At 42.6% G+C, this 26,690-nt stretch overlaps 1 protein-coding gene across 1 annotated transcript in view; it reads left to right on the forward strand.

Moving 5' to 3' along the window:
• PTPRM (protein tyrosine phosphatase receptor type M) overlaps positions 1 to 26,690 on the forward strand; it is a 1,525,420-nt gene that overhangs the window by 231,393 nt on the left and 1,267,337 nt on the right. The window contains exon 2 of the mRNA XM_086967355.1: positions 14,272 to 14,394. Coding sequence (XP_086823481.1) covers positions 14,272 to 14,394 — 123 coding nt within the window. The remainder of the gene's footprint in view (positions 1 to 14,271; positions 14,395 to 26,690) is intronic.

The raw sequence follows: 26,690 nt of genomic DNA on the forward strand, positions 1-26,690 counted from the left end.
ATGCCCTTTTCTGTGGCTGTGCTTTAGAGGTCGCATTGTCTTGACTTCTGTGCCATTACGGATGTCATACACTTCAGTCACTCGCTCTTTCGTTTGACGGTGAAGGCAGTAGCAGCGGGTCCACGCACCTTGTGTTTGTGGAAGCTGACCATGAAATTGCCATTGCCAATCCGCTGAGTGCCTGCCGTAGTCTGTGCCCGCGATGGCTGACGGGTCGGTCCAGGAAGAGAGTTTGAGATTCGGAGCGAGCCGAGAATGCCAATAGGCCATCCAAATAATCAAAGTGGATCTCTTTACATGTAAAATAACAATAGAGCTTGGTTTTATATCGGTCTTTGTGCCGCAGTCATTTTGGTATGTTCTGTAAATGACAGGTGTTAATGTTACCCACCACCTCCTCTGTTTACTGACCTCGAAAGGATGGAAGGCTAAAATCGGCCCTGGCCAGATTCAACCTCATGACTTGCAGATCACAGTGGATTAACTCACTGAGCCATCTGGCCAGCTGTAATTCACGTATACTAGTCTCAAATGTGAGGTACTTTGTGGCTCAGCTATTCAAGCAACAACATTTGAACTCCGAATTAATTTTATAATGAAATCCTAAAACCCCTATTCTCCATATGTTTGCTGTATTTTGGGATTTTATCATTGTATGTGTTGGCCTACACCATGGACAGCGTGGGTAAAGTAGTGAATCTTAAGCATTTAACTACCCAGTATTTTTTTTTTTGAGGTATTGGATATATGTTTGAGCCACCAATCTCCAATTTGGGATCCTCTACAAGAACAAATACCACATATTCTCACATCGCCCAGACATAGGCATCTAAGTCAGGCCACTTAGGCCCACAATCATTAAAGCAAAAACCGGTCGCAAACGGGCTGATTCTCAGAATCTGCCCCTTTGCGACCGGTATTCTTGCATTTGGGATGCATCTTAAACGTTTTTCTATAGCTTGTCGTGGGTTGTGCTGACAAGTTTCGTCATGAAGGATGATTTGATATTGATTTACCTGTATTTGTAGAGTGTTTTTCATTGATCTTAGCTACAGGGTATTATGGTATATTTTCATTTGTGCTCGGCAAGTCTGAGGACTGTCGTCTCGGTGTTTAGTTGTTTACTGTATCTGTAGGTGCATCCGTTTTTATAGGTTTGGATGGAGGACAAACCATTTTCATAGGTTTGAGAAGAGGTGGAGGAGGAAGTTTTTCCAATGCATGAACGTTAAGTTCATTTTAGGGTAGACGAGAAAAAGGACACCAACAACAGTAGAGAATAAAATATCTAGGTTAGTTCTGCCTATGTATTTGATATCCCTGGTTAACTTCATCTTGACTGTAGGAGCTGAGAGGAGCAGGGGTGCACAACAATTAGAGCACAAATTAATAGCTCGGGCCTTAGTCATAAAACAATTATATTTGAGAAAGCTTGCTTCCTTTGCTATAGTTTTTATTTTAGTGTTCCAAGGTTGCAACTCACCATTCATCTAGTATAGGTAAACCAATAATAAAAGGTAATAAAAAGAGGCCATCTTGGAATACTTGTTGTTATATTTTATGGCAAAAACTATTCAAAATGAAAGACCACTTCTTTTTATTATTAACAAATGGAAAACCTCTTTCAAAGATGGCCACCCACACCAGTGCCCTTGTAGGATTCTGCTCTCAGCGACAAGCAGCCCGGTAGCAGTATATGTGGAGCTGTCTAGCTCTTGCAAAAGTAAAAAAAAAAATAAAGAATTTAGAAAGTTTGTAAAAAGAAAATGATATTTTTCTTTTAAGAAGAAAGAAGAATTTGGTCCCTCAGCCCTTGCACTGAAGGAGTCTAGTTTTTAGAATGAAGTACACATACTTCATAGATAAAATGCTGGCATTCACAGTGAGGGGAGACAAATCTTTCCCCTTTGCTGTATACTGTTGTGGGAGGACCACAAAGTGAATGTCAATTCAACTGACCAGGGGATGAAGACCGCTGATCATATATGTAGGTTCATTTATGATTTCAAATAATAGTCTGTCGAGACAGCTAGAACCCATCTCTGAAAAAGAATAGAATATGCTTCTGGTGTAATCAACCTACGAAGAAAAGTTGCTGGAGTATGAATTATAATGGGGATTAATAGATCAAAAGTGGACCCGTTGTATTCAGTCAGTGCTACTACATGTCACCAAGTGCTATACAGTGTTGCATTTACCTGGGCTCTGCTGTTGCATGTCACTGCTGGCTTCAGTGATGCACATGAATGAGATTGACCATGGACTATCATGGAGAGAGCATAAAGAGTACAGTAGCGTCTTATTATTTACAAACCAGTGCCGTCCTTTTGCCTTCCATGCTGTGCCTGGAAATGAGTATATATGCACGTGTAACCACGTTCCAAATTTAGGTTGTTCTTGCTGCTTGGGCAGGCTATGTCAGGAACTGTTCCCTGTCCGTCCTGTATTGTTGGCTTATGTGCAGCTAATTCCTTGTTTGTCCTTAGACTGTAATCACTGTGTGCCCTGCTCTTCCAGAGGAAGCACCACAGGAAGCAGGGTTGATTGTCTAAGCTTTAAGCAGGAAACAGATCACTGTTCTCTGACACAGACACAGGAAACAGATTTGTACTGTGATCTCTGGTTGAGTTCTGCGTTTATTTGGAGCCCACCTCTTCTCAAATATTTTGAAGCCTGCAAACAAATGTGCAGTGCCGTTCTCTCTAAGTTTGCTTGTGCATTTTTCGTGGTTCCCTCCCGCTTGCCCCCTGCATCGGCTGGTTCTGGTATTCTGCCAGGGTGCTTTCTGCATGCCATTTGCTTGTCAAATATTGTAATATCCTGCCAGCTTCTCCTTTATCATACACTGCCCAGCCCTCACTTTCCAACTGTCTCTTAAATTAAGTGTTTTTATATATTTTTTATATTAGGAAAAGGCGTAAAGTGTATGTGTGTGTGTGTTTTCCTTTGCATGGCGCTTCTACCACATCACCTACACTCAAAATTTGCTCTCTTCAAATGCCTGTTTTTTCTAGTAGAGTTTTTCAGCATAGGCTTAGCACAGTGCTAACCTAGAAAAGTGACTACGCCTTTTACCGTTCAAGGCACAGTATTGCAGCTGTACATTAGTAAAATACTGCCCAGTGCAACCTGACCTGAATAAAAGCAGCCCTTGACACGTGTTTCGCTGTTATTAGAGCTTGTCAGGAGAGTCATAGCTTTGTCCAACCACAAGGGAGCATCCAGTGTAAGACAAAGCATACACTTTCAAGTTTAGAGTGCCACATAAATTATTCAAAAAAGGAATTACAGAACCCTGGGTAGTTTCCACGTTTTAGTAGGAGAGCAGCTCATTTAAATGGAGCACTCAAAACACCACTGATACTCAAAATCTGCTCACCTCAAATGTCGGTTTTCTAGCAGAGTTATTACGCCTAGGACTAGAACACTGCCCTCCACACCAAGCTAGAAAAGCGACAATGCCTTTTACCATTTTACAGCAACATCTTTTAGCCTAGAATTATCTAGTGACATCCACACTGAGCTGAAAAATATCAAAATCCTTTAACCATTCCAGTGACATTATTACATACTTGGATGGGAAAATACCATTTAAGCTAACTTGGAATTAATAGAAGCAGCCCCTGACACATGTTCTGCTTTGCATTCAAGCTCGTCATATTATATCTGACCCCCTGCCATGCATTATAAGGCTTTTGCAAATCACCAAGAAGTTCTTTGACCATATAGTGAAATGTGGCTGAAATTAAACACAACAAAAAGCAGTGAGATATTTGTTGTAAAATGTATTAGAATCAGTTTAATACACGTCTGATTAAGAAAATGCTGTTGCTCAGCATGTGTAAAAACATAGAGATAGCATATTTCCTATAATTACCTAAAACCTCTCAAAATAAACCCTTTGCCATAAATATCTCCTTCCTGCTTAGCACTGTTCATCTAGAAAAACAGAGCAGAAGAAGCAAAGGCCAGGCTTTGTTTTCAATTTTTAACCTGTTCCCTGCATGTGTCGGCCAACAGCCGTCGCAGGCACTACCTGGCTAGTGCTGTGCACGTCCGTTGGCCGACGCGGCCCCGCCCACTCATTAAAAGTCCTGCACCATGGCGTAATTTGCGCTGCGGTTAATGGGTTAAACTTCAGCTTTAATTAACCTCTGTGTCTTGTCTTTCCGGTTGATGCTGACTTTGGCAGCAAGCTTTATGACATCACAACTCAATACTAACAAGTTATTACAGTTGAGAAATTATTATTTCTTTATTACAGGCAACTAGACATGTCACAAGTCGCCTAGAATAAGGAAATTAAGACGGGCCATTATGTAGGCAGACTCACATGTAATATTTATTATAAAACTCATATTTCACAAGAAACCGTAAAAAAAGTTAAATATTTTACAGTTCTCTGTGAAATATTGATTTCATTATCATAATACTAGCCCCTAAACCACGCCACATAGCTTTGCCATTGTCAAGGCTACTAGGTTATACAACTTGGAGGACCAAATTATGTGTCAAGGTTATCTAAATTATATGGAAAAAAAGTCAGATTTTGCATATCTTTAACACCAGTATTATTTTCATCCATTTGAGAGAGAAACAACATTTTTGTGAAATCTGCACATTATCTGGCAGTATGTAAATCCATAAGTATGCAGTAAACACTACAGTTATAGCATCACAATAATCCCAAAGCCCTCGTCATTGCCTGTGTTTTTATTTAAAAAAAAACTATTCATGAAATGTAAACAAAATAAACATAATTCTAGTCTGTGTCCAGTTACCTGAACTTTGAAAAGACTGGCCTTTTCAAGCAAACTAACCCAATAAACATGTAATATAAAAATGATTAACGGTTAGCATGTGTAATATGGTCCTATATTTATATCTCTAGGATTTCACTTTAATAATCCCTTGATTGCAATAATGGGACATATTTCATGGTTCTTTATTATGCATCCTCAATTCTCTCTCTCTCTCTCTCTCTCTCTCTCTCTCTCTCTCTCTCTCTCTCTCTCTCTCTCTCTCTATATATATATATATATATATATATATATATATATATATATATATATATATATATATATATATATATATATATATATATATATATATATAATATTAATAACCTGAATCTATCCTTCACGTGTAACACCAACACAGAGTCTAGACATTTTTGTGGAGAATAATGAGAAACAGTCTAGGACTTATAGAAAGCCTACATCAGGAAATTCTATTCTTCAGGCAAGTAGTTTCCACCCTACTAGACTCAAGGAGAGCATCCCATATGCTGAGTGCCGCTGAATGAAGCAAAACTGTAGTTCTGAAGCAGGTCTGAAGGGATCCACTGACGATTTGTTTTGAAGACTAGAGTCCAGAGGGTGCAGCCCAGAAACACTAGCTACTGCTGAAACTCAAAATACTAAAGGGAGAAGATCTACTATTCAATTCCGCCAAGAGTTAGAATAAAAATACCAATAGCTCTGTAGGAACCCCGAGACTCGTCACAGGCTATAACACATATCCTACAAACCTCTTTATAAAAACTGGCGGACTGTTCGCAATGACCCTGTTATCGGACAAACTTGCGCCAGAGCTCCTCCCATATCTTTCAGAATAGCCAAATCGATGTGTAGAGAGCTTGTATGTAACTCACCCACAATTAGATAGGGATCTGATTGGTTGAGATCACAGAGAGATTTCCAAAGATGCTCTAAATGTAAATCCTGTGGGCATGGTGTCAATACCAGAACAGTGCAAACACCTTTTAGACAGTCACCTTATGAAATCTGAGGCAGCTCCACTTGTAAAAGTGATTTCGCTGTCTACGTTCTTCAATGTACTTGCAACAAACAATACGTGGGTAGCACTATCCACCCCGTACATGTCTGTATATTACAACACCTTAGGGCCATTACCAATGATGACCCCAGCTACCCAGTCTCCAGACATGTAAATTCGTGTCATGGTGGCAATGCTAAAGATCTCTCCTTCTTTGTGATCGACACCGTCCCCAAGAATCTGAGAGGAGGGAACAGACAGTTCCCCTCTACTTAGGAGGTTAGAATCAAGATATATCATCTTACTGAATTCTAAAATACTGTATGGGATGAATGCAGATGAGGCTCTAACTGTACATTTGTAGGTTATTGCTGCTTGTCCCGCTCCGTGTTCCGCTCTTTTTCTTTAGGCCCATTTTCACTTCACTTAGCTTTGTTATTTTATATTCTTTAGTTGCTATAGTTATTCACACTAAACCTTTGTTGGCTCTGTATGTCCTCTAATTTACCCCTCATAGCATTTTCTGCATATATTGTGTTGGTTTCCCTCCAAAGCCCACTTGGGCGGTACCATTTTGTCCTTGACAATAGGTTAGTCTTAGATGCAACCAGCAATATATGGAGTCATATGTAGTTTTGCTTAGTACATATGCATGCATCCTAGATCGCAACCCTGGCACACTCTGCCTGTGCCACTCACTTTCCTGGAAATCCAGTGATCTTACTAATTTTACATTTTTGCTATTTGTGTGTTTTGGATAAATGCAGAATTATGGGGGTAGCAAGAAATTGATGAATATTTAGTCTTTCTTCTCACTATGTCTTGCAGGGCCTAGGTCCGTTTTATAGCTTCAGTGACTAGCTTTCTTTTTTTATTTACATTCAGTTACTATAATTCTTTTTGTCACAATATTCTTGTGCTGACATGGATACAATCTATAACAAGTTTATTGTTTATATGCACTGTTATTTCCATTTGGTGTTTGTAACTTCTATGTTTACTAGCATGCATGGTTGCTGTGACAACCAACTAAGAGTGCTCACTATATAGTGATGGATTTGGCGCCCAATGTAGTGAAGAAGGCGGCTCTCCGTCGAAACGTGTCTAGGCTATCAAATGGAATAAACTTACTATGTTACATTCCCACGGAGTCAGCGCCTGTCATTGCTTGTTGTTAGGACTGGCTATATATATATATATATATATATATATATATATATATATATATATATATATATGCTATTTATTACCATAGTCGACCAAGGGGAGGGACAAAATGTCACATTCAAGTATTTGTTTCACGTGAGTCATGTTTCCTCTCCGTTGCATCTGTGTAGTTATGGTTCCGATGCACTTTACATTGAAAAGCATTTTTTGATTTGCATATATCTTCTCAATCCAGAGGACAGATTTACAAAAAACTAAGAAAAGCACTAGCTTGGCCAACCTAAGGTCCAGCATGCCAATTTCCGTGCCAGTTCGTGCAGAGGAAAAGTTCGGATGGGTCAAAAAAGTGATTTTCCATTTTAGCTCCATAAGAAATTTTGTTTACTGCTGTACATGAACCGCTGAATGTATTTATACCAACAACTGGCTTGAAAGTAGAACTTTACTCAAAAATCATGTTTTTCTTGGTTTAATTATGTAAATTCTTAGATTAGTTTTTGAGATTGTTATTTTAAAAAGGTGCAGAGCAGGATTTGCAAAGTTAGAACTTTTTTTTATAACTCTACAGTTTTAACTTGCAAGTTGTGACTCGAGAATCCCGTCAGTAACAGTGTGAATTAAAAAAAATATGATTGGCTGTGTAAGGGTTCTGTAAATGCTTTTATGGTCATCTTAAACCCTGTTAGCCAGTAGTGACTCATGGATGTTGCACTGTGGTCAAAGGTTGTGCACAGTAATCGGGGAACACCCCCAGAGGTAACCAACTCCATTTGATGATCAGGGTTACTACTTGGGGGAAATGAAAACTTCGAAGTCCAAAGCAGAAAAAAATGCTGAAGACAGCACGTGACTTGCAAGATTGAAGAAAATCCCGAGTGTCCATTTTAGGAGTGATTAGAGCGCTGTGTTTTTTAAAGTCACTTACAACTCAGATTTAAACTGGAGTGCACAAAAAACAAGCACAATGTAAGTCAGAGATAGGGCTGAGCACAGCAGAGGATATCCACCAGAAGGAGGAGGGGTGCAGAGCCTGGCCACAGGCCTGGTCCTGTGCCAACCCACGTGCAATTTGGCAAAGGCGTGCGCAGTGGATGTCAAAGACTTTGTGACAGAGCAAAAGAGCGATCTGGTGCTGTGCCAAGTGAATATAACATCTGTGTTGTCATGGCAACACCTCATTCAAAACATACAGCTTCTGGTGAATGTCATGTTTATGGTATGAAAAACTGTAGTTTCAGATAATGAGATGCAGACCCTTTCTGGTTAGATACAATTATTTTTGTGTATTATGGTGTTCCCTAGCTGTCCATCCTTCATCTAATCCTAATGTACACTTCAGATTTTGATATCTAGTCAGTAACACGTTTTTCGGACATTTGTCGTAGCTTCCATGGTGTAGGAGATGATAACCTGAATATGAAACGTGATTTGAGATTTTACTTAGTTGAATCCCTTCATTGTCCATTTGCAGAGTTTATATTTGGAAATATGCCTGTCAGGAAAGCATGCAGGTGTGGCCGTCATTGCCTGAACCTACTCTATCTGAGAGGGATCATACTTCCCCTCCCCCCCCGCAACCCCACCCCCACCGCTATCAGAGAAAAATCACTCTCTATGACTTTCTACAAACATGAGATCCACAGGAACGCTCTGTTCAAACCTTCTGACGCTCGCCCAGTTACTCTCATGACTGATGTACAGTTAATCCTGAATTGTTGGAACTCTTCCATACCAAATCTTTCCCATCACCTCTGACTCCGCTGTTGAGATAGGAGTACTTTATTCCAGTTTTACATACTTGAAAAGGAGAAGTAAGGAAATAGAGACTTGGTCAGGAATGTCTCGGTGGAACGGGTGTGGACTTTTGAAGACTCAGTCTGTATAAACAAAATTGCCCGCTACTTGAGTAAATGGTCAAGGTATTTAGTCTGATACACAGGTTTAGGGATCCAGGGTGAGGTCCTCGCTGATGAGGATGGAAGGGATACGTATCGTATACTCGACAAACTACATGGGTTTCCCTTCTGGAACCAAGGTGGTTCCTAAAGGACCTTGGTTCCAGAAGGGATATCCATTTGGTTTGTCATGGTATTTAGTTGCCTGGTAAGCAATATAGGCCCGCCACTAGTCCCTTCCTTGAACAGAGGCTTCTCATCTGCACACAGATTGTCTCCATGAGTCTCCGGCCAGCGGCCACTTGTATTTTCGCCGATCAGGTAACATGTAACGTAGGTAGATGCCCAGATGACTCTCCCTTTAGAGGCGTCATGTCTTCCACAGTCAATTCTTTCCGGGGGAATAGTGTCTCCAAGCTGGGCCTTGTTTCAGCTTATAAACCACGACCAAGCTATGTCCGGATAATGTTCTCCATAGTATTTATTCTCCCTGCATTTAATGTTGTATGTGCACTGAATGCAACTTGTTTCCGAGTCCCTGAAACTTGGGAAATGAATTAAATTATGCCGTTGTCAAGGTGAATTATTGAGTTCTGTTCTGTATCTTCCTAATGAGTTTTCTGTTCCCAGGGGGACGGTTAATTGAGGCTGTACTGTTAAGTGTTACCGAAGATCCAATGTCCAAGGGTGCTAATTTAACTGACAAGCCTGTTACTAATGAACGCAACTCCACCGGAGCACCGCACCGCACAATGGCGAGCCGCGTCTGATAGTTTATGCTTCTGTCGCCAAGTACGCTTTTGACGCCAGGGAGATTCACAATTAAAGAAAACGGATGGCTGTGTTGAAAAGGATGAGCAGGGGCGGCCATTCCTTGATGCCCAATACGGTTTATTGTTGTTGGTACAGATTGAAGCTAATACAATTTGCTATTCATGTTCCATCAAAACAGGCGGGGAAGGAAATAATTGGGTGCAAGAAAAAAAGCATGAAGGGTATTTATTAAGAGTTTGAATTCCTCTCTGATCAGAAGGGAGTTTTGACTCGCATTACCAGTGCCACTGGTGTATTTAGTGCTGTTAAAATAACTCACAACTTGTGCTCCCTGTATACAAAAGCCGCATCAACATGTTTCAGCCCCTTCTGTAAAATGCCTTTGTGTTATAGTTTGTGTTCCTACAAATTTACCGGCTTCTATGACCTTAAGTGAGACAAGATGTGTGATCTTTGTGTGTGAGGAATGACAATACTTAAAACTGCAGTGTGTGCATTTGTGTACTCGCACACTTTCCTAAGAGATAAGTCCATCCATTTCAAACTGCTGTCTACTGGGAAGGTATTGTATTGTAGTTGCTTTTAAATAGTGGATTCATTCCCCTGACCAAGATGTTGAGTGCATGTATGGGGCACGTAATGGGTCCACAGGGCCATGTCACTCCCACTGCAACTCAGTCAGACCACGTCTCTCGACATCCCATACGTAAACCTTGCCACAAGATTTAGCCTCCATTGTCCACATGCATGTGCTACCAGGAATGCTGCAAGTGCACTGTCACAGACTGCTTATGTGTCCTATATCCTTCACAACATGTCCTGGAACCCACCTTGGATATTCCACCAGGATGGGAGTGCATCTCTGACCCTCGTGTATGACATCCAACTCTTCTCACCCAGGTACCTCTACCCTAGCAGTCTTTTCAACCACAGATACCTGCCCTTACATACACCTCTTGGACAAAGTAGTAACGCTACACAACCGGATTACCTTGGGCAAGAAGTGCTTTACCACTGACCCAGTCCCTGTCTACTAAGCTGGACATGCTGGTTTCCTCTCAGACTGGGGGCTTCTGTACCTTGTATCCATGTTCACTATTTCATTTATCTGTCTGATGTATATATAACAAAACTAAGGGCCAGATTTAACACTTATCCAACAGCTCAGTAAAGCATCAGCAAATTCTGTGCTGCGTAAAAAGGAGAGAGGAGGAGAGCACCATATTTACAGAAATGTGACACTCTCCTCCCCTTTTCTCAGCGCCGGCACTGAAGTCAACTACTGTGCGTCAAGGAGACACCTTTGTCATAGTGCAAGGGTGTCTCTGTGAGTCTAGCATAGGTTTTGCACTGGAAGGATAGCCTTCCAGTGCAAAATACCATGCTTAGACTACCTGTAATCCTTTTCCCTCTATGTATGTGTGCTGTAAAGTGTAGCACACTAACAAATCGAAAAAAGGGAGAAATAAAAGCATTTCTCCTTCCTAGCGCCTACTTCAAAAGGGCACCGTTTTCTGATGCTAAACCAGGTCTTCTTTTGTTAGTAAATAGAGTTGGGTGATTGCATGAAAACACCTATGCACCACCCATGGCACACCCCCTTGGCGCTAAGTAATGCAACAATACAAAATAAGACCCAGTCCAATGGCGAACTCATATATCAGTGACTCAAGGGGGGTCCAACAAGTCCTACTCCCCACTACTCTCTTATCCACATTATAATGAGGTAATGCACTGTACTCCGCCGTGTTTAAAATACCTGTTCTCCAAGACAGCACAACAGAACAAAGCACTCAGAGTGACCCAAATTGTAGTGGTTCACAATAGTCCACACTCCACATTGGACCTTACTCTGAATAGAGGAAAAAATGTGCGAGAAGCAAGTGACCCCTCACGGAAGCACCACCAACGGGGTAACTGGTATGCAATTTCCAGACAGGCCCCTGTCTCATCATCGGTGGTCACCCGCTTCTCGAAGAAAAATAAGATGAAAGGAAAAAAGAAGTGTCTAAAACAAACAACATATAAAGTGACAAAGTGAAGTGCAGAAAAATCTGCTAGTTTTTTAGATTTTTCTGCACTTCACTTTGTCACTTTATATGTTGTTTGTTTTGGACACTTCTTTTTTCCTTTCATCTTATTTTTCTTCGAGAAGCGGGTGACCACTGATGATGAGACAGGGGCCTGTCTGGAAATTGCATACCAGTTACCCCGTTGGTGGTGCTTCCCTGAGGGGTCACTTGCTTCTCGCACATTTTTTCCTCTATTCAGAGTAAGGTCCAATGTGGAGTGTGGACTATTGTGAACCACTACAATTTGGGTCACTCTGAGTGCTTTGTTCTGTTGTGTTGTCTTGGAGAACAGGTATTTTAAACACGGTGGAGTACAGTGCATTACCTCATTATAATGTGGATAAGAGTAGTGGGGAGTAGGACTTGTTGGACCCCCCTTGAGTCACTGATATATGAGTTCGCCATTGGACTGGGTCTTATTTTGTATTGTTGACTGTGAGTGGAGGGTGACCCTTTCCGTATTCCCTCTGAGCTCCTATAGTGTTTGAGTGCTAAGTAATGCAAAACAGCGCATAGCGCTGATTCACATTACTTATACATTATTTCTCGCGCCAAACAAATTCAATGCTGGAAAGTAAATCGGAAAAAAAGATTAACGTAATTTTTGGGATGCAAACACGGCGTACAATCTTAGTAAATCTCCCCTAAAGTGTCTTTGTATCCCACTGCTCCGATTTATTTTGATAGTTATGTTAAGTGTTTCAAACAAATCAGGTTTTGCAGGCGCGTAAAAAGTCTGTTGTGTCCCATGTCGGCTACCTGCGTAAAACAGAAAGAAGCAACCAGGTTTTGGCCACAGACCAGATGTTACAGTACCATGTCATCATGGGCCAGAATGAAGCCTCTTGCGCTTTCTGTATTTTTTCCTCCTTGCGTAACATGTGGGGTTGGGATTGGCCACGACAATACTCCTGTCATTCACCTTTGAGACTGAAAGGTTCGTTAGGCAGCAAAGTGGTGAACACGGCTTTTCTTGTTACCTTTGCGCACTTTATCAGCAGTATCATCTGTGGCCTCGGCCTGCTGCCAATGCTTTATCCGTTTAAGCTTTTCACCGTGAGATGGAGAAGCTGCCTGGCAGCTAGCCCAAGCCAAACCAAACACCTCAAATAAATCAATACATCCCCGGCAAATGTAGTTCCTTCTTTCTGCTCCAAGCTTCTCTAAAATATATCATTCAGTGACCTTAACTGCTTACATATTGTACCGTCTTGCTCTCTCATTTTGATAACATTATATTATATCTACATGGTGGAAGTGGATTTTTGGTTTCATTGCTCATGCACTTGTTTCCTTGATGGCTGATATGCGATACCCTCTGTAAGTTAAGGAAGGTATTGAATGTTTCCAGCGCTAAAATCCACGGTTTATTCGCTGGCCCTTTGTGAATAGTCGCAAAATGGCCTTCCATCCAGTCATTTGCAACACTGAGAGGCAGCTGGCATGTCCCGAGAATGGTGGGATGGTGGCAGCGTCGGATTGGTAACGGGGGCATTCGGGCAATGCCCAAGGGGCCGCGGGCCGAGTTCCACCTGAGGGCTGCTTTTGAGCAGCCTGGGGGCCGATTTGGGCGGTGTCTGTTCGACTATACCGCCAGCGGCCCAGTGGGTGTCTAAGTGGCCTTTCTGGAGGGAGATTGGCACTCATTACCTCCCTTATAGCAGCAACAGGTAGAGGTGTCACCGCTTTTCTCTCGCTGGGCCTCCCATTAATGTAGGCATACTGAGCGGGGCACAGGGCCTGAGCAGAAGAGGCCTCACTTGTTTTCAGGTGTGTTTCACTAGTGTAAACTGATGTGTGCATATTTTTTTTTTACCCCCTTTTTTATGTAAAATGACACGAAAGCAGTGATTTGAAGGAAGGCATTATGCAAATGTGGGCCGATTTTTTTTTTTTTTTTATGCGTGCCCGGGCTGATTTTTAATCCCAATCCAACCCTGGATGGTGGGGGCACATAAAATAAAAAATACTTGACTTTTCCACGACTGGGACGTCCTCCTTGATCCTGCTCTCCTCGAGGCAGGCAGGCACCCGACACCGAAGCCAATCCTGACACTGTTCTCATGCAGCATAAGAGCAGTGCTAGGCTTGGTGGGAGCGGCCTCTGTTGGCGCTCAAAAGAGCACTGGAGGCCTTTGTTTTTTCTAACACAGCTGTTTTAAGACAGCTGGGTTAGAGTGGTTGAAAAAGATCATGCCTGGCTTGCCGTCGCAAAACAGCCGGCCAAAGAGACGTGCACATTTTAAACTCGAGAGCACAAAGCTCCCTGCTGCCGCCCGCAGCAATGGCCCCATACTGGCGCTCAGTTCGGGACGGTTTGGTTGCCGAAACTTAAAATGGTAATAAATAAACTTTGACCATTCTATTTTTCAGCTCTGGGGGTTTTGTTTGTTGGGCGACGCTCCTCTGCTCAAAATCTCAAATGGAGGAGCCACCCCTAGCGACACTCCTTTTCTTTAGTCCGATGGGTCCCACAAGGAAAGTGTTTCATTGCTGTGGTATCTATGAAGCTTGTCAGCCAGTCTGAGATGTGTAACCCGGCATTTCTCGTCAGTTTTTTTGACTGTTTTCATGTATTGTTGCAGGAGGCTGCTCTTTCGATGAACCCTATGGCTCGTGTGGATACAGTCAGTCCGATGACGATGATCTGGACTGGGAGCAGGTGAACACGCTGCTGCGGCCCTCCTCGGACCAGTGGATGCCTTCAGGTTAGTTCTTACTGCTCGCTTGTCTCTCAGACGGTGTTGAATGATTTAACAGGCAGAAAAAACTACAAGGTATATTTATGCGGTTTAGGAATTTTAGCATTGTTTGGGCTTTGGCCAATGCTTATTTCTATATTTTTCCTTATACTTGTCAGACCAGATGGCACAAGCAATACAGACCAGGGCATTACAGTAGAAAAGATCACTTTAATAGAACAGGTGTGTGTACGTCAGTCAGTTCAATGCATTACAATAACAATTTAAACTACACCTCCCTAATACAAGTCATAACCCTAACACCCATGCCCACCCATAAACCTCCTGGAGCCTGAAATAAATCAAACCGCCCATTCAAGAAGCCAAGATCATTCTTGTAGCCAAGTGCCTGTCCTTTCCAACTGCAAACTCTTCCCCCATATCTTACCTCTTGACCCTGCCCAACCTTTTTTCAGCCACAGCCCTGATATAACTGACCAACACCACCGCCTGTAACCCCCTGAGCTAAATACGCCTGCGTCATGGCTATCCAATGGGGTGGGTGGAACCCGCAGAGTTACAAAACAAATCAGCAAAATTCTGTATAATTCTGCCAATAGGTGGATAATAAGATGCTTGTGGTGCAATATCGCACCAGTAGCACGAGCAGCACGAAAAAATAAGTGTGAACGCATAGTGCGTTGCAAAAAAACGCTTGGCCATTCGTATTGATTTTTAAGTAGAAAATCTACTGAGCAGCAGCAAATCTACTAGAATGGAACCCCTCTGACTGCAACCACCTAGATTAGAAAATCACACTAGGGTGCGCCAAATCTCGCCTGCGCTCGCATTTTCTGGAGCCTCACAGGAGAGAAGTTCCACAATGTGTAGCAGAATTTGGCCGGAGCTCCACGTTAAAGAGTAATGTGTAGTGGCCAAAATGTTGGTAAATCCATGGGTGGAATGAAACATTCAGCCCACCACTACTATCCAAGCCATTCCAAACACTGATTATTCAGTTGATCTCATTAAAAACCATTACCAGGTGTTTTCCTGCCCCACCTTGCCTTAGTGGTCAGTGCTGTTTGCCTAAGAAACCCTGGGAGAGATGCAACCCTGGCTCTACTGACACCAGTGCCCCCATTGTCTTTGTAATGCGTCTCACTGCATTGTTTTTCACAATTCATCTTGAGCATGGCTTTTTATGCCAAAGTATGTATTTGTTGTACTTTTTCAATCTCTTGCATTGCAGTCTTGGAGATTGAGTAAACCCTGGAACGGTTTGTCTGCTTGTCTCTCCAGTAATGTATAAATGCTTTTAAAAGGTTCATGGGGTTCCCCCTGGCTAGTTATGATTACTTCATGTAGTACACAAGAAAACTAGACAAGATGATGATAAAATTGAGCATAAAATAAAGGCTTAAGGACTCACTGTACCAAAGCTAACGCTGCTACCATGGCATTGCAAGATAGAGTTCCAATCTTTGACATTTGTCAGGCAGCAACGTTCACCAAGCACTATTGCCTGGACATTTAAGTCCGCAGGGATGGCCCTTTTGCCCACCCTGTCCTGCAGGGCTTCCTGGTCTAAACTTGTCCACAGACTCTCCTCCCAGGATTGTATTGCTTAGGTATCTATTCAAAGGTAAGGAATCGGTGGCTAGATGTCTCTATCAGATGGATGAATTACTTACCTTCGGTAACTCCTTATCAGGTAGAGACATGATCTAGCAGCAGATTGCTTACCATACACCCATCCTCCCCAATCTGCGGACAGGTTTTGAGGGTCAGGTTTGTTTTCTTTCAGGGACCAAGATGTTCCAAACAACCCAACGTCAGTGCTCGTCATGGCTCTGCGATTCTGGTGTGTAAAGGCGTGAAAGTAACTGACAACAGCGCATCAGGGTGGCGCCCACATAGGTGATGCAGACGTCACAACAGCGGAAATTACACCATCAACGTCACGCAGAGCCAACCAATGCCGCCTTACGGCGCGTAAGGGTATTGCTTGAAGAAAAATCTTCCAGATGTAGTCTGATGCCTGGGAAATTCAAAGGTAAGGAATCTACAGCTATATCATGTCTCTAGTAGATAAGACGTTACCAAAGGTAAGTAACTTATTAATTAGCTCAAAGTTGGATAAGTTAAGTGGCCATGGCCATATTTAACTAAATCTGGGTACACTTGTGTGAATTCATATGAAACAACAAGAGAGAAAGGGTATAGTTAGGACCACTCTTTTACCCCTTCCAACCAAATGTATAATAATCAACAGAAGAGTGTCAAAATACAAGAAAAAATTAAATAACAAAGGACAGGACACAAAGCCAGTTTGTGTCAGTAGACAGAATAGGAATTACCACCATCTGGAAATACTAAGATGTAATAAAGAGATAGGGTGCACGTGCTCAGTGGAGAAAAAGAACCCTCAGGCACCGACTGTGGAGGTCGGTAGCCAATTGTCTTCATTGGGTCCAAAAAAGTTGGAAAAAACGAAATTAGTGATGGAAAAGTGCCTTAAAAAGAGTGTGGGCTACTCATCACACAATAATTTTATTAAGAGGGTAGCTCTAACTCTAGTAAAAACAGTGCAAATTAAAGGACTGGTAATTGGTTGGGTTAGTTTGAACCAATAAGTCCTCACTGAAGTGACAAGAAAACAAAGATGGTCAACATGTTTCTGCTTAGGAGCCCAAAGTCGGCTCAGCATTCGTCAGGACCAAAACACTCTATCATACTCCTTGATGGGCACTCACTAGGGTGTCCAAAACTAAGGTGTAGAGAAGAAAAAAACGTATGAAAAACTAATACAACCTGATTAGTGTAGACTTCCTATATTGGATAAATCGTCCAACAGTCTCACCCCAAAAGGGGAGACAAAAAGTCTGAAAAATAAGAAGAACAAACAAATCTGTTTTAAAATGTGACTATTCTGACATTTATCAAAATGCATATACTCTCAGCAATCATGCACCTATATTATAAATCGGAGTCCTTACTCCTGAGAAATATAGTCTTAAAAGTATAGGGTGCAATGCCCAGGGAAAGGCTGTCTCCATATATGAGTGCTCAGACAAAACTCCTAGTCTTGGAAGCCTAAATCAAATAACACATAAGACATATTTTGTCTGCGTGTTCAGAGGGTAGATATTTAATTAATAAAAGTGCTCGTCAAAGTTGCAGAATCAACCAGAGGCTGGAATTGAAAAATCCACAGAGAAGACCTTTGAATGGGGCATACACGGAACAGCAAGTCGAGTCACAGAGGGAGAACTCACATTTAAAAGTCCGTAATTGGACCTCATGGGCTGACGGTGGGAGGAAACCTTCACGCTCGGTCCATCTATTGAAATAACACAGTACAATCAATGTGTTAGGAGACAACCGTTAGCGTGTAGAATCAGTTAACCAACTACTGGCAGTGAATGAATTAAACTGCGTGCACCTACTTTCTCCGACGCGATTCCCCGCCTGTAAACCTATTCAGACCGCAGCCGCCGGTCCTATGATAAAACCTATCCATATGCCAGTGACGATTATACTCCACCAGACCGCACTAATCAAGATCTCAACACCACCGATGATTCAGATTCTAGTAACTCGAGTAGTGGCAGTCGAGGGAATAGACCACGCGGCAGGGGCAGAGGGAATCAACAACGAAACCAATACAATCCTCACTGGTTTCCCTACCCACATCAGGGACCGGTTGCTTATCAGCCTAACCCCTACAACCAGCCACCATTTCCACCGAATTTTGGTTGGAACCCACATTTTGCTCCCCCTCCACCACAACATTTCCAACAAAACATGTACCCACAACCTTTTTTAGGGTTTGGCCGGAGAGGCAGGGGGAAGAGGAGAGCAGGGAATCAAGTCCATTGGGGACCAACAGAATCCGTAGGGGACAACACACGGAGCAAAACTCAAGACCAGAGAGCGGGTCCGAGCAACCAAAGAGTTTAATAACTAATTTATCAAATGTTGTCTTGACCCCTGATGAAATCTCTGTCTTGGAAAAGGGCTTAGGTTTTATACCTACCCCCCGCTTGGACCGCTTCAAATTAAGATGTGAACTTGGGGAGTTCTTTAGAAAACTTAGGCTTAAGACTTTCTTTGAACAACAGGAACATACTACCCAGGTATCCTCTAGTGACACCAATTTCAAAAATAAATCCAACTTTAATCCTCCCACTCACCTAATACCAGCAGATATCATAGCGTTTGAACACGCTGTGTCTCTTGAGGTAGAAGCACTGACAGAGCCGACTCCGTTTAAGAACCTAACCGCAGGAGAGTATAAAGCCATACAAAATTTACAGAAGAACACAGAAATTGTGATCTAAAGTGCGGATAAGGGAGGTGGCATTGTCATCCAGGATGCCATTGCCTATGACAATGAGTGTAAACGCCTCCTGGGTGACACTAACAGCTACACCATCCTCCAACAGGACCCCTCTCCTTATCTTAAGGATGAAATTGTAGATTTAGTTGGTACTGCAGAAAGGGATGGCTACATCAGCAAACAAGAGGCTGACTTTTTGACCAGTTCTGAAGAGAAAATACCATACTTCTATACCCTGCCAAAAACCCATAAAAATCGAGTTCCACCTCCGGGGAGACCTATTGTGTCAGGGATTGGCTCTCAATTAGAGCCACTCTCAAAATATTGCGATTTCTTCTTCAAACCCTTGGTACAATCCACCAGTACCTACATCAAGGACACCAAAAGTCTCCTTTCGATACTGCTCACTGTGGAACTACCAGAAGAACCATGTTACCTGGTTTCCCTAGACATCGAAAGTCTGTATACCTGCATCCCGCAGGATGCAACCTTGAAGGTCCTTGCAGATGTACTGGAACAGACAACTTGGACATATAACACCTCCAAGACTTTCATCATTGACTGTGCTACTTTAGCACTAAAACGCAATTTTTTCCAGTACCAAGACACCATCTATTTGCAGAAGACTGGCACCTCAATGGGTAGTACTTTTGCCCCAGCATTGCGGGGCTGTATGTATATAATTTCGAGAAGACACACATCCTGAATGCTAACAACCCTTAAACTCTCAATGTTATCCTGTGGCAGAGGTACATTGATGATGTGCTTTTAATTTGGAAAGGGCCTGAAGAGAGCCTCTTAGCGTTCTTTGACTGGGTGAACACTTGCGACCCCCATCTTAGATTCACTCACCAATACAACTCTGAATCGATTGTCTTCTTCTGTGACCCTTACCAGAGCTGGCAACCGACTTGTGAGTAAAACCTACTACAAACCCACCAGCACCAACAACCTTCTTCATTTCACGAGTTTTCATCCGCGCCCCTTAAGGGAAAACCTCCCTTTTGGCCAATATCTACGCATACGTAGAAATTGTAGCAATCTTAAAGATTTTAACATCCAGACTGATGACCTCACTGTGAAATTATCACATAGAGGGTATCCCAAGAAAATACTACAAAAAAGCCGCTAGAGGGCGAGGAACAACAATAGGGAGGCCCTTTTGGAAGACCAAGAAAAGGAGGCAGTACCTGATGTCCCTCTAACATGTGTGACCACCTATAGTAATATCTCCAATTCTGTCAGCCGCTGTATTAACAAACACTGGAGAATACTTACAAGTAATGGTCGCAATTGGCAAAAACCTTTATTCTCCTACAAAAGAGAAAGGAGTTTACATGATGCACTTGTACATACCCGCCCAAGAACTAATCAGACTCTCCATCATCAATCTGTCCTTAATATCTGGGGTTTATCACCTGTTATAGGCCATTTCCCCTGTGGCGGATGTAGCGTGTGTCACCTTACCACCACTACCAAGGTCTTACATTTGGAAGAAGGGAAAGAATGGCATCTGAGAAGTCACACTAATTGTAATTCAAGTAATGTCATCTACTTGATTACTTGCCCCTGCCATCTGAGGTATGTGGGAATGACCACCAGGAGGATAAAGACACACATTGGGGAACATCGCAGCAATGTTAGATGTGGCAGGAATACTACCAAACTAACTACCCATTATTTGGAAAATGGTCACATCCCCAACGATGTGAAATGGGTGGTGATAGAGCAAATCAATTCAAATAATGAGGGTACTCTCTTTGAAAAGGAGCAAAGGTGGATGTATCGCCTTTCCACACACCTACATGGCCTTAACGACGATATTCCGTGGGGCACGGTAATGCGGCGATAACTGTAATAATGTTTTACCTCTGATATTGTAATTCTGTTTACCAGTGACCTTAAGTCTGATGCAATTGATACATGGGTTATTCACAAATAATAATAAAAAAAAAACCTTTATTTCCCCATACGACACCTTTTATTTGGTGTAGTGCATTTTCCAGGCAGTGTTGTGGTGCAGAACTACATAATTATATATACTGCTGGGGTTGGGCTGATATAGCGACTGTTTGCTTGTCTACTTGGTGAATTTTTCCAGGAATATATTTTGATATCGTTTGATCCCGTGAATGATTTTGGCGATTGCAGTCATTTCTTGTTGCAGTTTTCGCCAACGTTACATTGGCCGTTTTCAGCCAGACAACGGGTCTCCTTTGCTTTGCCATTCCGATGATCTATAGATACGGCACAGCTAACAACGGTCTAACAAGGCCCCTTTAAGTGACAAGAGACCTTTTAGGAGCACGTGACCACAAACAAACGCGAGCCGCGCCCCCTCGGCACTTCCGCGTTCTTTCCTTACAAAACAAACCCGCGCCGACATTGCCGCTTGGTTTTTACGGGCGGCGGCTGCGGTCTGAATAGGTTTACAGGCGGGGAGTCGCGTCGGAGAAAGTAGGTGCACGCAGTTTAATTCATTCACTGCCAGTAGTTGGTTAACTGATTCTACACGCTAACGGTTGTCTCCTAACACATTGATTGTACTGTGTTATTTCAATAGATGGACCGAGCGTGAAGGTTTCCTCCCACCGTCAGCCCATGAGGTCCAATTACGGACTTTTAAATGTGAGTTCTCCCTCTGTGACTCGACTTGCTGTTCCGTGTATGCCCCATTCAAAGGTCTTCTCTGTGGATTTTTCAATTCCAGCCTCTGGTTGATTCTGCAACTTTGACGAGCACTTTTATTAATTAAATATCTACCCTCTGAACACGCAGACAAAATATGTCTTATGTGTTATTTGATTTAGGCTTCCAAGACTAGGAGTTTTGTCTGAGCACTCATATATGGAGACAGCCTTTCCCTGGGCATTGCACCCTATACTTTTAAGACTATATTTCTCAGGAGTAAGGACTCCGATTTATAATATAGGTGCATGATTGCTGAGAGTATATGCATTTTGATAAATGTCAGAATAGTCACATTTTAAAACAGATTTGTTTGTTCTTCTTATTTTTCAGACTTTTTGTCTCCCCTTTTGGGGTGAGACTGTTGGAAGATTTATCCAATATAGGAAGTCTACACTAATCAGGTTGTATTAGTTTTTCATACGTTTTTTTCTTCTCTACACCTTAGTTTTGGACACCCTAGTGAGTGCCCATCAAGGAGTATGATAGAGTGTTTTGGTCCTGACGAATGCTGAGCCGACTTTGGGCTCCTAAGCAGAAACATGTTGACCATCTTTGTTTTCTTGTCACTTCAGTGAGGACTTATTGGTTCAAACTAACCCAACCAATCACCAGTCCTTTAATTTGCACTGTTTTTACAAGAGTTAGAGCTACCCTCTTAATAAAATTATTGTGTGATGAGTAGCCCACACTCTTTTTAAGGCACTTTTCCATCACTAATTTCGTTTTTTTCCAACTTTTTTGGACCCAATGAAGACAATTGGCTACCGACCTCCACAGTCTGTGCCTGAGGGTTCTTTTTCTCCACTGAGCACGTGCACCCTATCTCTTTATTACATCTTAGTATTTCCAGATGGTGGTAATTCCTATTCTGTCTACTGACACAAACTGGCTTTGTGTCCTGTCCTTTTGTTATTTAATTTTTTCTTGTATTTTGACACTTTTCTGTTGATTATTATACACTTGTGTGAAGCCACAGCCAAACAAGTCAAGGTGCTGGCTCAAAAAAATCATATGGAGAGAATTTCTTTGCAGACTTTTTTCTCAGGACATGCGCCAATTGTTCAAGATAATGTGGATCTCCCTGGCCGCTAATCAGACTCAGAGTGGGAATTCTGCAATTTCCAGACAGTTCATAGCAAAAGGCCACAGGACTTGGTTCGAGCCCCACACAAAAGATCTGCCTCTGTGCTCAAACCTTTATAGTCCCGTCTTTTGTGTTGACAGTGGATGTCAGAAACCCGATGGGTGATTTTGAAGTTTAGCACTAGCGGCTATCCAAGGAAAGGATGTCAAAAAAGCCACAACCTGTGAAGGTAAACCACCTCTTTATGCTGCATGTCCTATGTCCTTTACATCGTTGCTTACGACACCCTGTTCCCTTGTACTATTAAATTAATCTACAATCAGCCGCCTGTTTTGCTGAAGTCTAAGTTAATGTGGTAGAAGCCACCTTGTACTCTGGGTAAGGCACAACTTTGGGCCCAGGTGCCTGGCCAACAGAGACATATGCTCCGAGGGTGAAACGTGGAGCACCATCCCATACTCAAGTGATTGAGACCAGTGAGAGAAAATCATCCGGGTTAGGCAGTAGCTGGGCATACAGTAAGGACATTATTGTTTGGATTCTGCTGGTGTGGCATAGGAAAAGACAAACGAAAGAGGAATGGGCAGTAAAAAGGGCCAGGGAAGAATAAGAAAAGTCAGAAAGAAGGACAAGAAGCAATAGACTGTGACATGGGGTAAAAAAAAGAAAGGAGCAGGACATGAAAATGCATTGTTAGTGATTGAAATAGAGGTATCACGGTGTGGATGATGCCATATTAGAAGCGTTCAACTTCCAAAATTGCGTTCTACTACTCCGCAGCACGAGGTTAATCTACCACAGGTAATTTGACTTCCTGGTAGCATCTAAAACCTTGACCTATCTACTTCCTGCCCTTCTTGCAAAGGCCATACCTGGGGCTGTGTAGCAATAGCAGCATCATATAGCAATTCTGGGTATTTTAAAACAGAACATCGGATGCTGTGATAAAGTTTTATCAAAGGGGCTGTTCATTGGAGAAACACTGTGAGTTCCATCCAAATATAAAAAAAGCATGCAAGGCTGAAGGCCCCTTTTGATATCAATACATATTGTATGCTAGCTTTGTGCTTGCTGTAAACCCCATTCCTATCATATGTTGATGCTGAAACTGCCATAATATTGATAACCATCATACAGTTTTATTTTCCGCCACAGATGTGGTCACTGGCAGTCTGATGGCCTGAATGCTCCTGGTGGTTCTTCGACAGACCTGTTCTCCCTCACACTACTGCTGCATGGGAAGGAAAGATTGGTTTAATGGCTTCCTTAGAGTGAATTTGAGCATAAATTACCCCCATTCTCTCGTTCCGGGGCGCATCATTGTGTCTCAGTTATCCGAAGCCTCCCTCTCTGAATTCTGATTTATGCACAGAATTACTTCTTCCCCTTAAACAATCCATTAAGAATGCACTGGTATGTTACCGACTGGTAGATGCTGAGAGTAGCACTGAGCCTTGCGTCTCCCAGCTGTCGCTCTATACCACGTCCCCTATGGGTGTCACGGTATTACCATCTGACCGTAGCCCTCCAAGGAGCTTCAGTGTATGGTTCAGGTGACTTGACATTCCATCAACATCTCATTTGTTGCCCGAGCCCAAACGACGTTGATAGACATTTGGATTAATTGAAGATGTAATTGGTTAAACCACCATGTCCTAAGAAAAGAAAGTGACATTTCCTTCACTTTTCATCAAAGGCAAATGCAAGAACATTTTTGTTTGAGGCAATCCTTGCGTTAACAAAATGTCAGTGCACACCGCATCCCTCTTGGCACGGACAGCTGTCGTGGAACCAAAATTGTCACTCCATCAATATGTGTAACCATGTTTCGGAAAATCTGTAGGACAAGCGGACTGTTTTACCCCGGTATTGTGTGCCCAGATTAAACAATACATGGACTCGTCACAGGAGAAGCCAACGCCACCAGAGATTACCCTGCCCTTTGGTTAGTGCCAGTAGCGCATGTGTTTAACTGAACATCAACTGTGCACGGCTACACTCTCCTGGGACAATATGTCTATTTTATTGTTGGTATTTGCACACCACCCGCTTCATACATACACGCAACGGAACCCACTTCTGCAATGTCCTAATTTGTATTTTTATGCAGTACTGTGCCTTTATGGACCTACATGTCATGCATTGACCGTTAGCTCACAGGAAGTAAAGTTAGATTCCAAAATACTAACTTATCGTTGGAGATCTAGAACTTGACTGTCCAACTGTAGACGTGTAGGTCTATTCTGGAAGGACACATCCAGGGATACCTTTGATTCAATCTGCGGTTAGCTGTTGGCATCCATGCGCAGAAGAATGTTGGGGTTTTTATTCTGTTACACTGTAACCATGATTGTATTTACCAGCAATGCTGAAGGAGTGAGTTAGCATGGGGAGTGCCCTGCCTACCCTTGCATATTGCAGTGCTCTGCCAAATAACATCTCATGCGGGGTACCTCCTGCATGGCTAGTCTTACTAGTGATGTTAGTGGTGGGGCATTCTAGAGCCCGGGGTCAATGTGGGGAGGGGGGGTGCAGGTGCGTAACATAGGCCCCTGCTGTTCTTGTGGTGCAGGAAGGGCCCCAACCCTTCAAAAGGACCCCATTCAGCCAAAAGTCGATGAATATCTGTGACGTATGGGAACCTAAAGGGTCCCTCGTCACATTCTGCAGGGTCCCCATCATTTTGTCCCACACCACTGGCAGAGGCCAATTGTTTTTGCGTTGCTCTCTTAGCCGTGCATGTCATTTTACCACGTGAGTTGGATTTCTTTGCTTCTTTTTGGTTCGCCACCCAGTGAAGCGGCAACCTATAGAATGAGACCAACGCGGTCTGCCGGCCCTCATGCCACTGAGCTGCACCAGTGCTAACATTGCGAAAGAAGAATGTGCGTGGATGTTCACTAGCGTTTACCAGCACAGAGCCCTCCCTGTTTTATACTGTGTAAAGAGGCCCACCATTGGAATGTGCAACAATTGCTGCCATTCATGTGCCTAGTAAGCAGATGCAACAAGCTGGAATTGCTTGGAAATGCCTTGGTGCATTCCTCGCTTGTGCAGCTGCTGTTGGCAGATGACACATTCTCATACACTACTGTAAGGTTTGTGTATGGGTTATGCCTTATTATCAGAGTATGCAATCAAAATTTGTGAAAATCTGTAAAATAAGTGTGCTTGCGAGGACCCTTAAATTAATACAAGTGCTAATTATGTTATAAGCATTAACGTTCCTGACAAATTAATAAAAGCAATATGTAGAAATAATAATTGGACATTTCCCAGTTGTCTTTAAAAACACATTATGGCTCTCATTGCTTCTGGTATAAGGGAGGACTGAAAGAAAAAAAACTCTTAATTTTTGTGTCCTTTCCTCTTTGGTAGTTAATTGGATGTCTACTCGGTACTCTCCAATAAGAGTCAGTTCAATTGAAGTAAGTGTAAAAAAAGATTTCTTTTTTTCAGGTCACCTTATTCTTTGGCAGTGTATCGTGTTCAATTTATTGGCCACAATTTGAGATGGAGACATCAATGTGTTCTGTGTGTGTCCCTTAGGCGTAGAATTGCTAGCTGTTGGAAAAAAGGAGGCCCAAAATGAGAGCTTATTCTTTCTGTTCATCTCTACCACAAGTGGTCATGATTTGACTTTTAGAAGGACTTTACTTATAGTTTCTTAATCTACTGATTAACGAGGAAAACGTGTTTTACAGGCTGTAGCTAAAATGTGATGTTTTTAATCACCTCACCTGTCTGATTGTCCATGGAAAAATCCTGGTCTAGCCCATATCTTCCCTCCACAAAGGTGATTTCACTCTGGGGCCTAGTAACGAGTCTTCTCTAAAAGAGCAGCAGTGGTCCAGCAGCGGTCTTACCCTCTTAACCGCATTGCTGCGACGGATTTTCCCGCTGTGTGCAGCAATTTTGAAAAAGCTGCATTACATGACGAGCTCAGCTCGTCATCAGCACACGACCGGCGTAGCTGATGACGAGCTCAGCTCGTCATCAGCAGCGTATAGGTTAACTCGCCGCATACTTGATCACATTAGCCCCGGAGATTTGGGTAAGAATTCAGCGATGGCATTGCATGCTTCATTCTCCACTGCCTGTTGCATGCTTCCGGTATACATTTGGAATCTCAAGAGAGACTTTCCTGAGCACTCCAGGTAGTGGTTGCTTTTACATGTTGAACAGAGGTGTAGAGAGCAAGCACCC

This window comes from Lissotriton vulgaris, chromosome 4_1 (genome assembly GCF_964263255.1).
Source record: "Lissotriton vulgaris chromosome 4_1, aLisVul1.2, whole genome shotgun sequence".
NCBI classification, from domain to species: Eukaryota; Metazoa; Chordata; class Amphibia; order Caudata; family Salamandridae; genus Lissotriton; species Lissotriton vulgaris.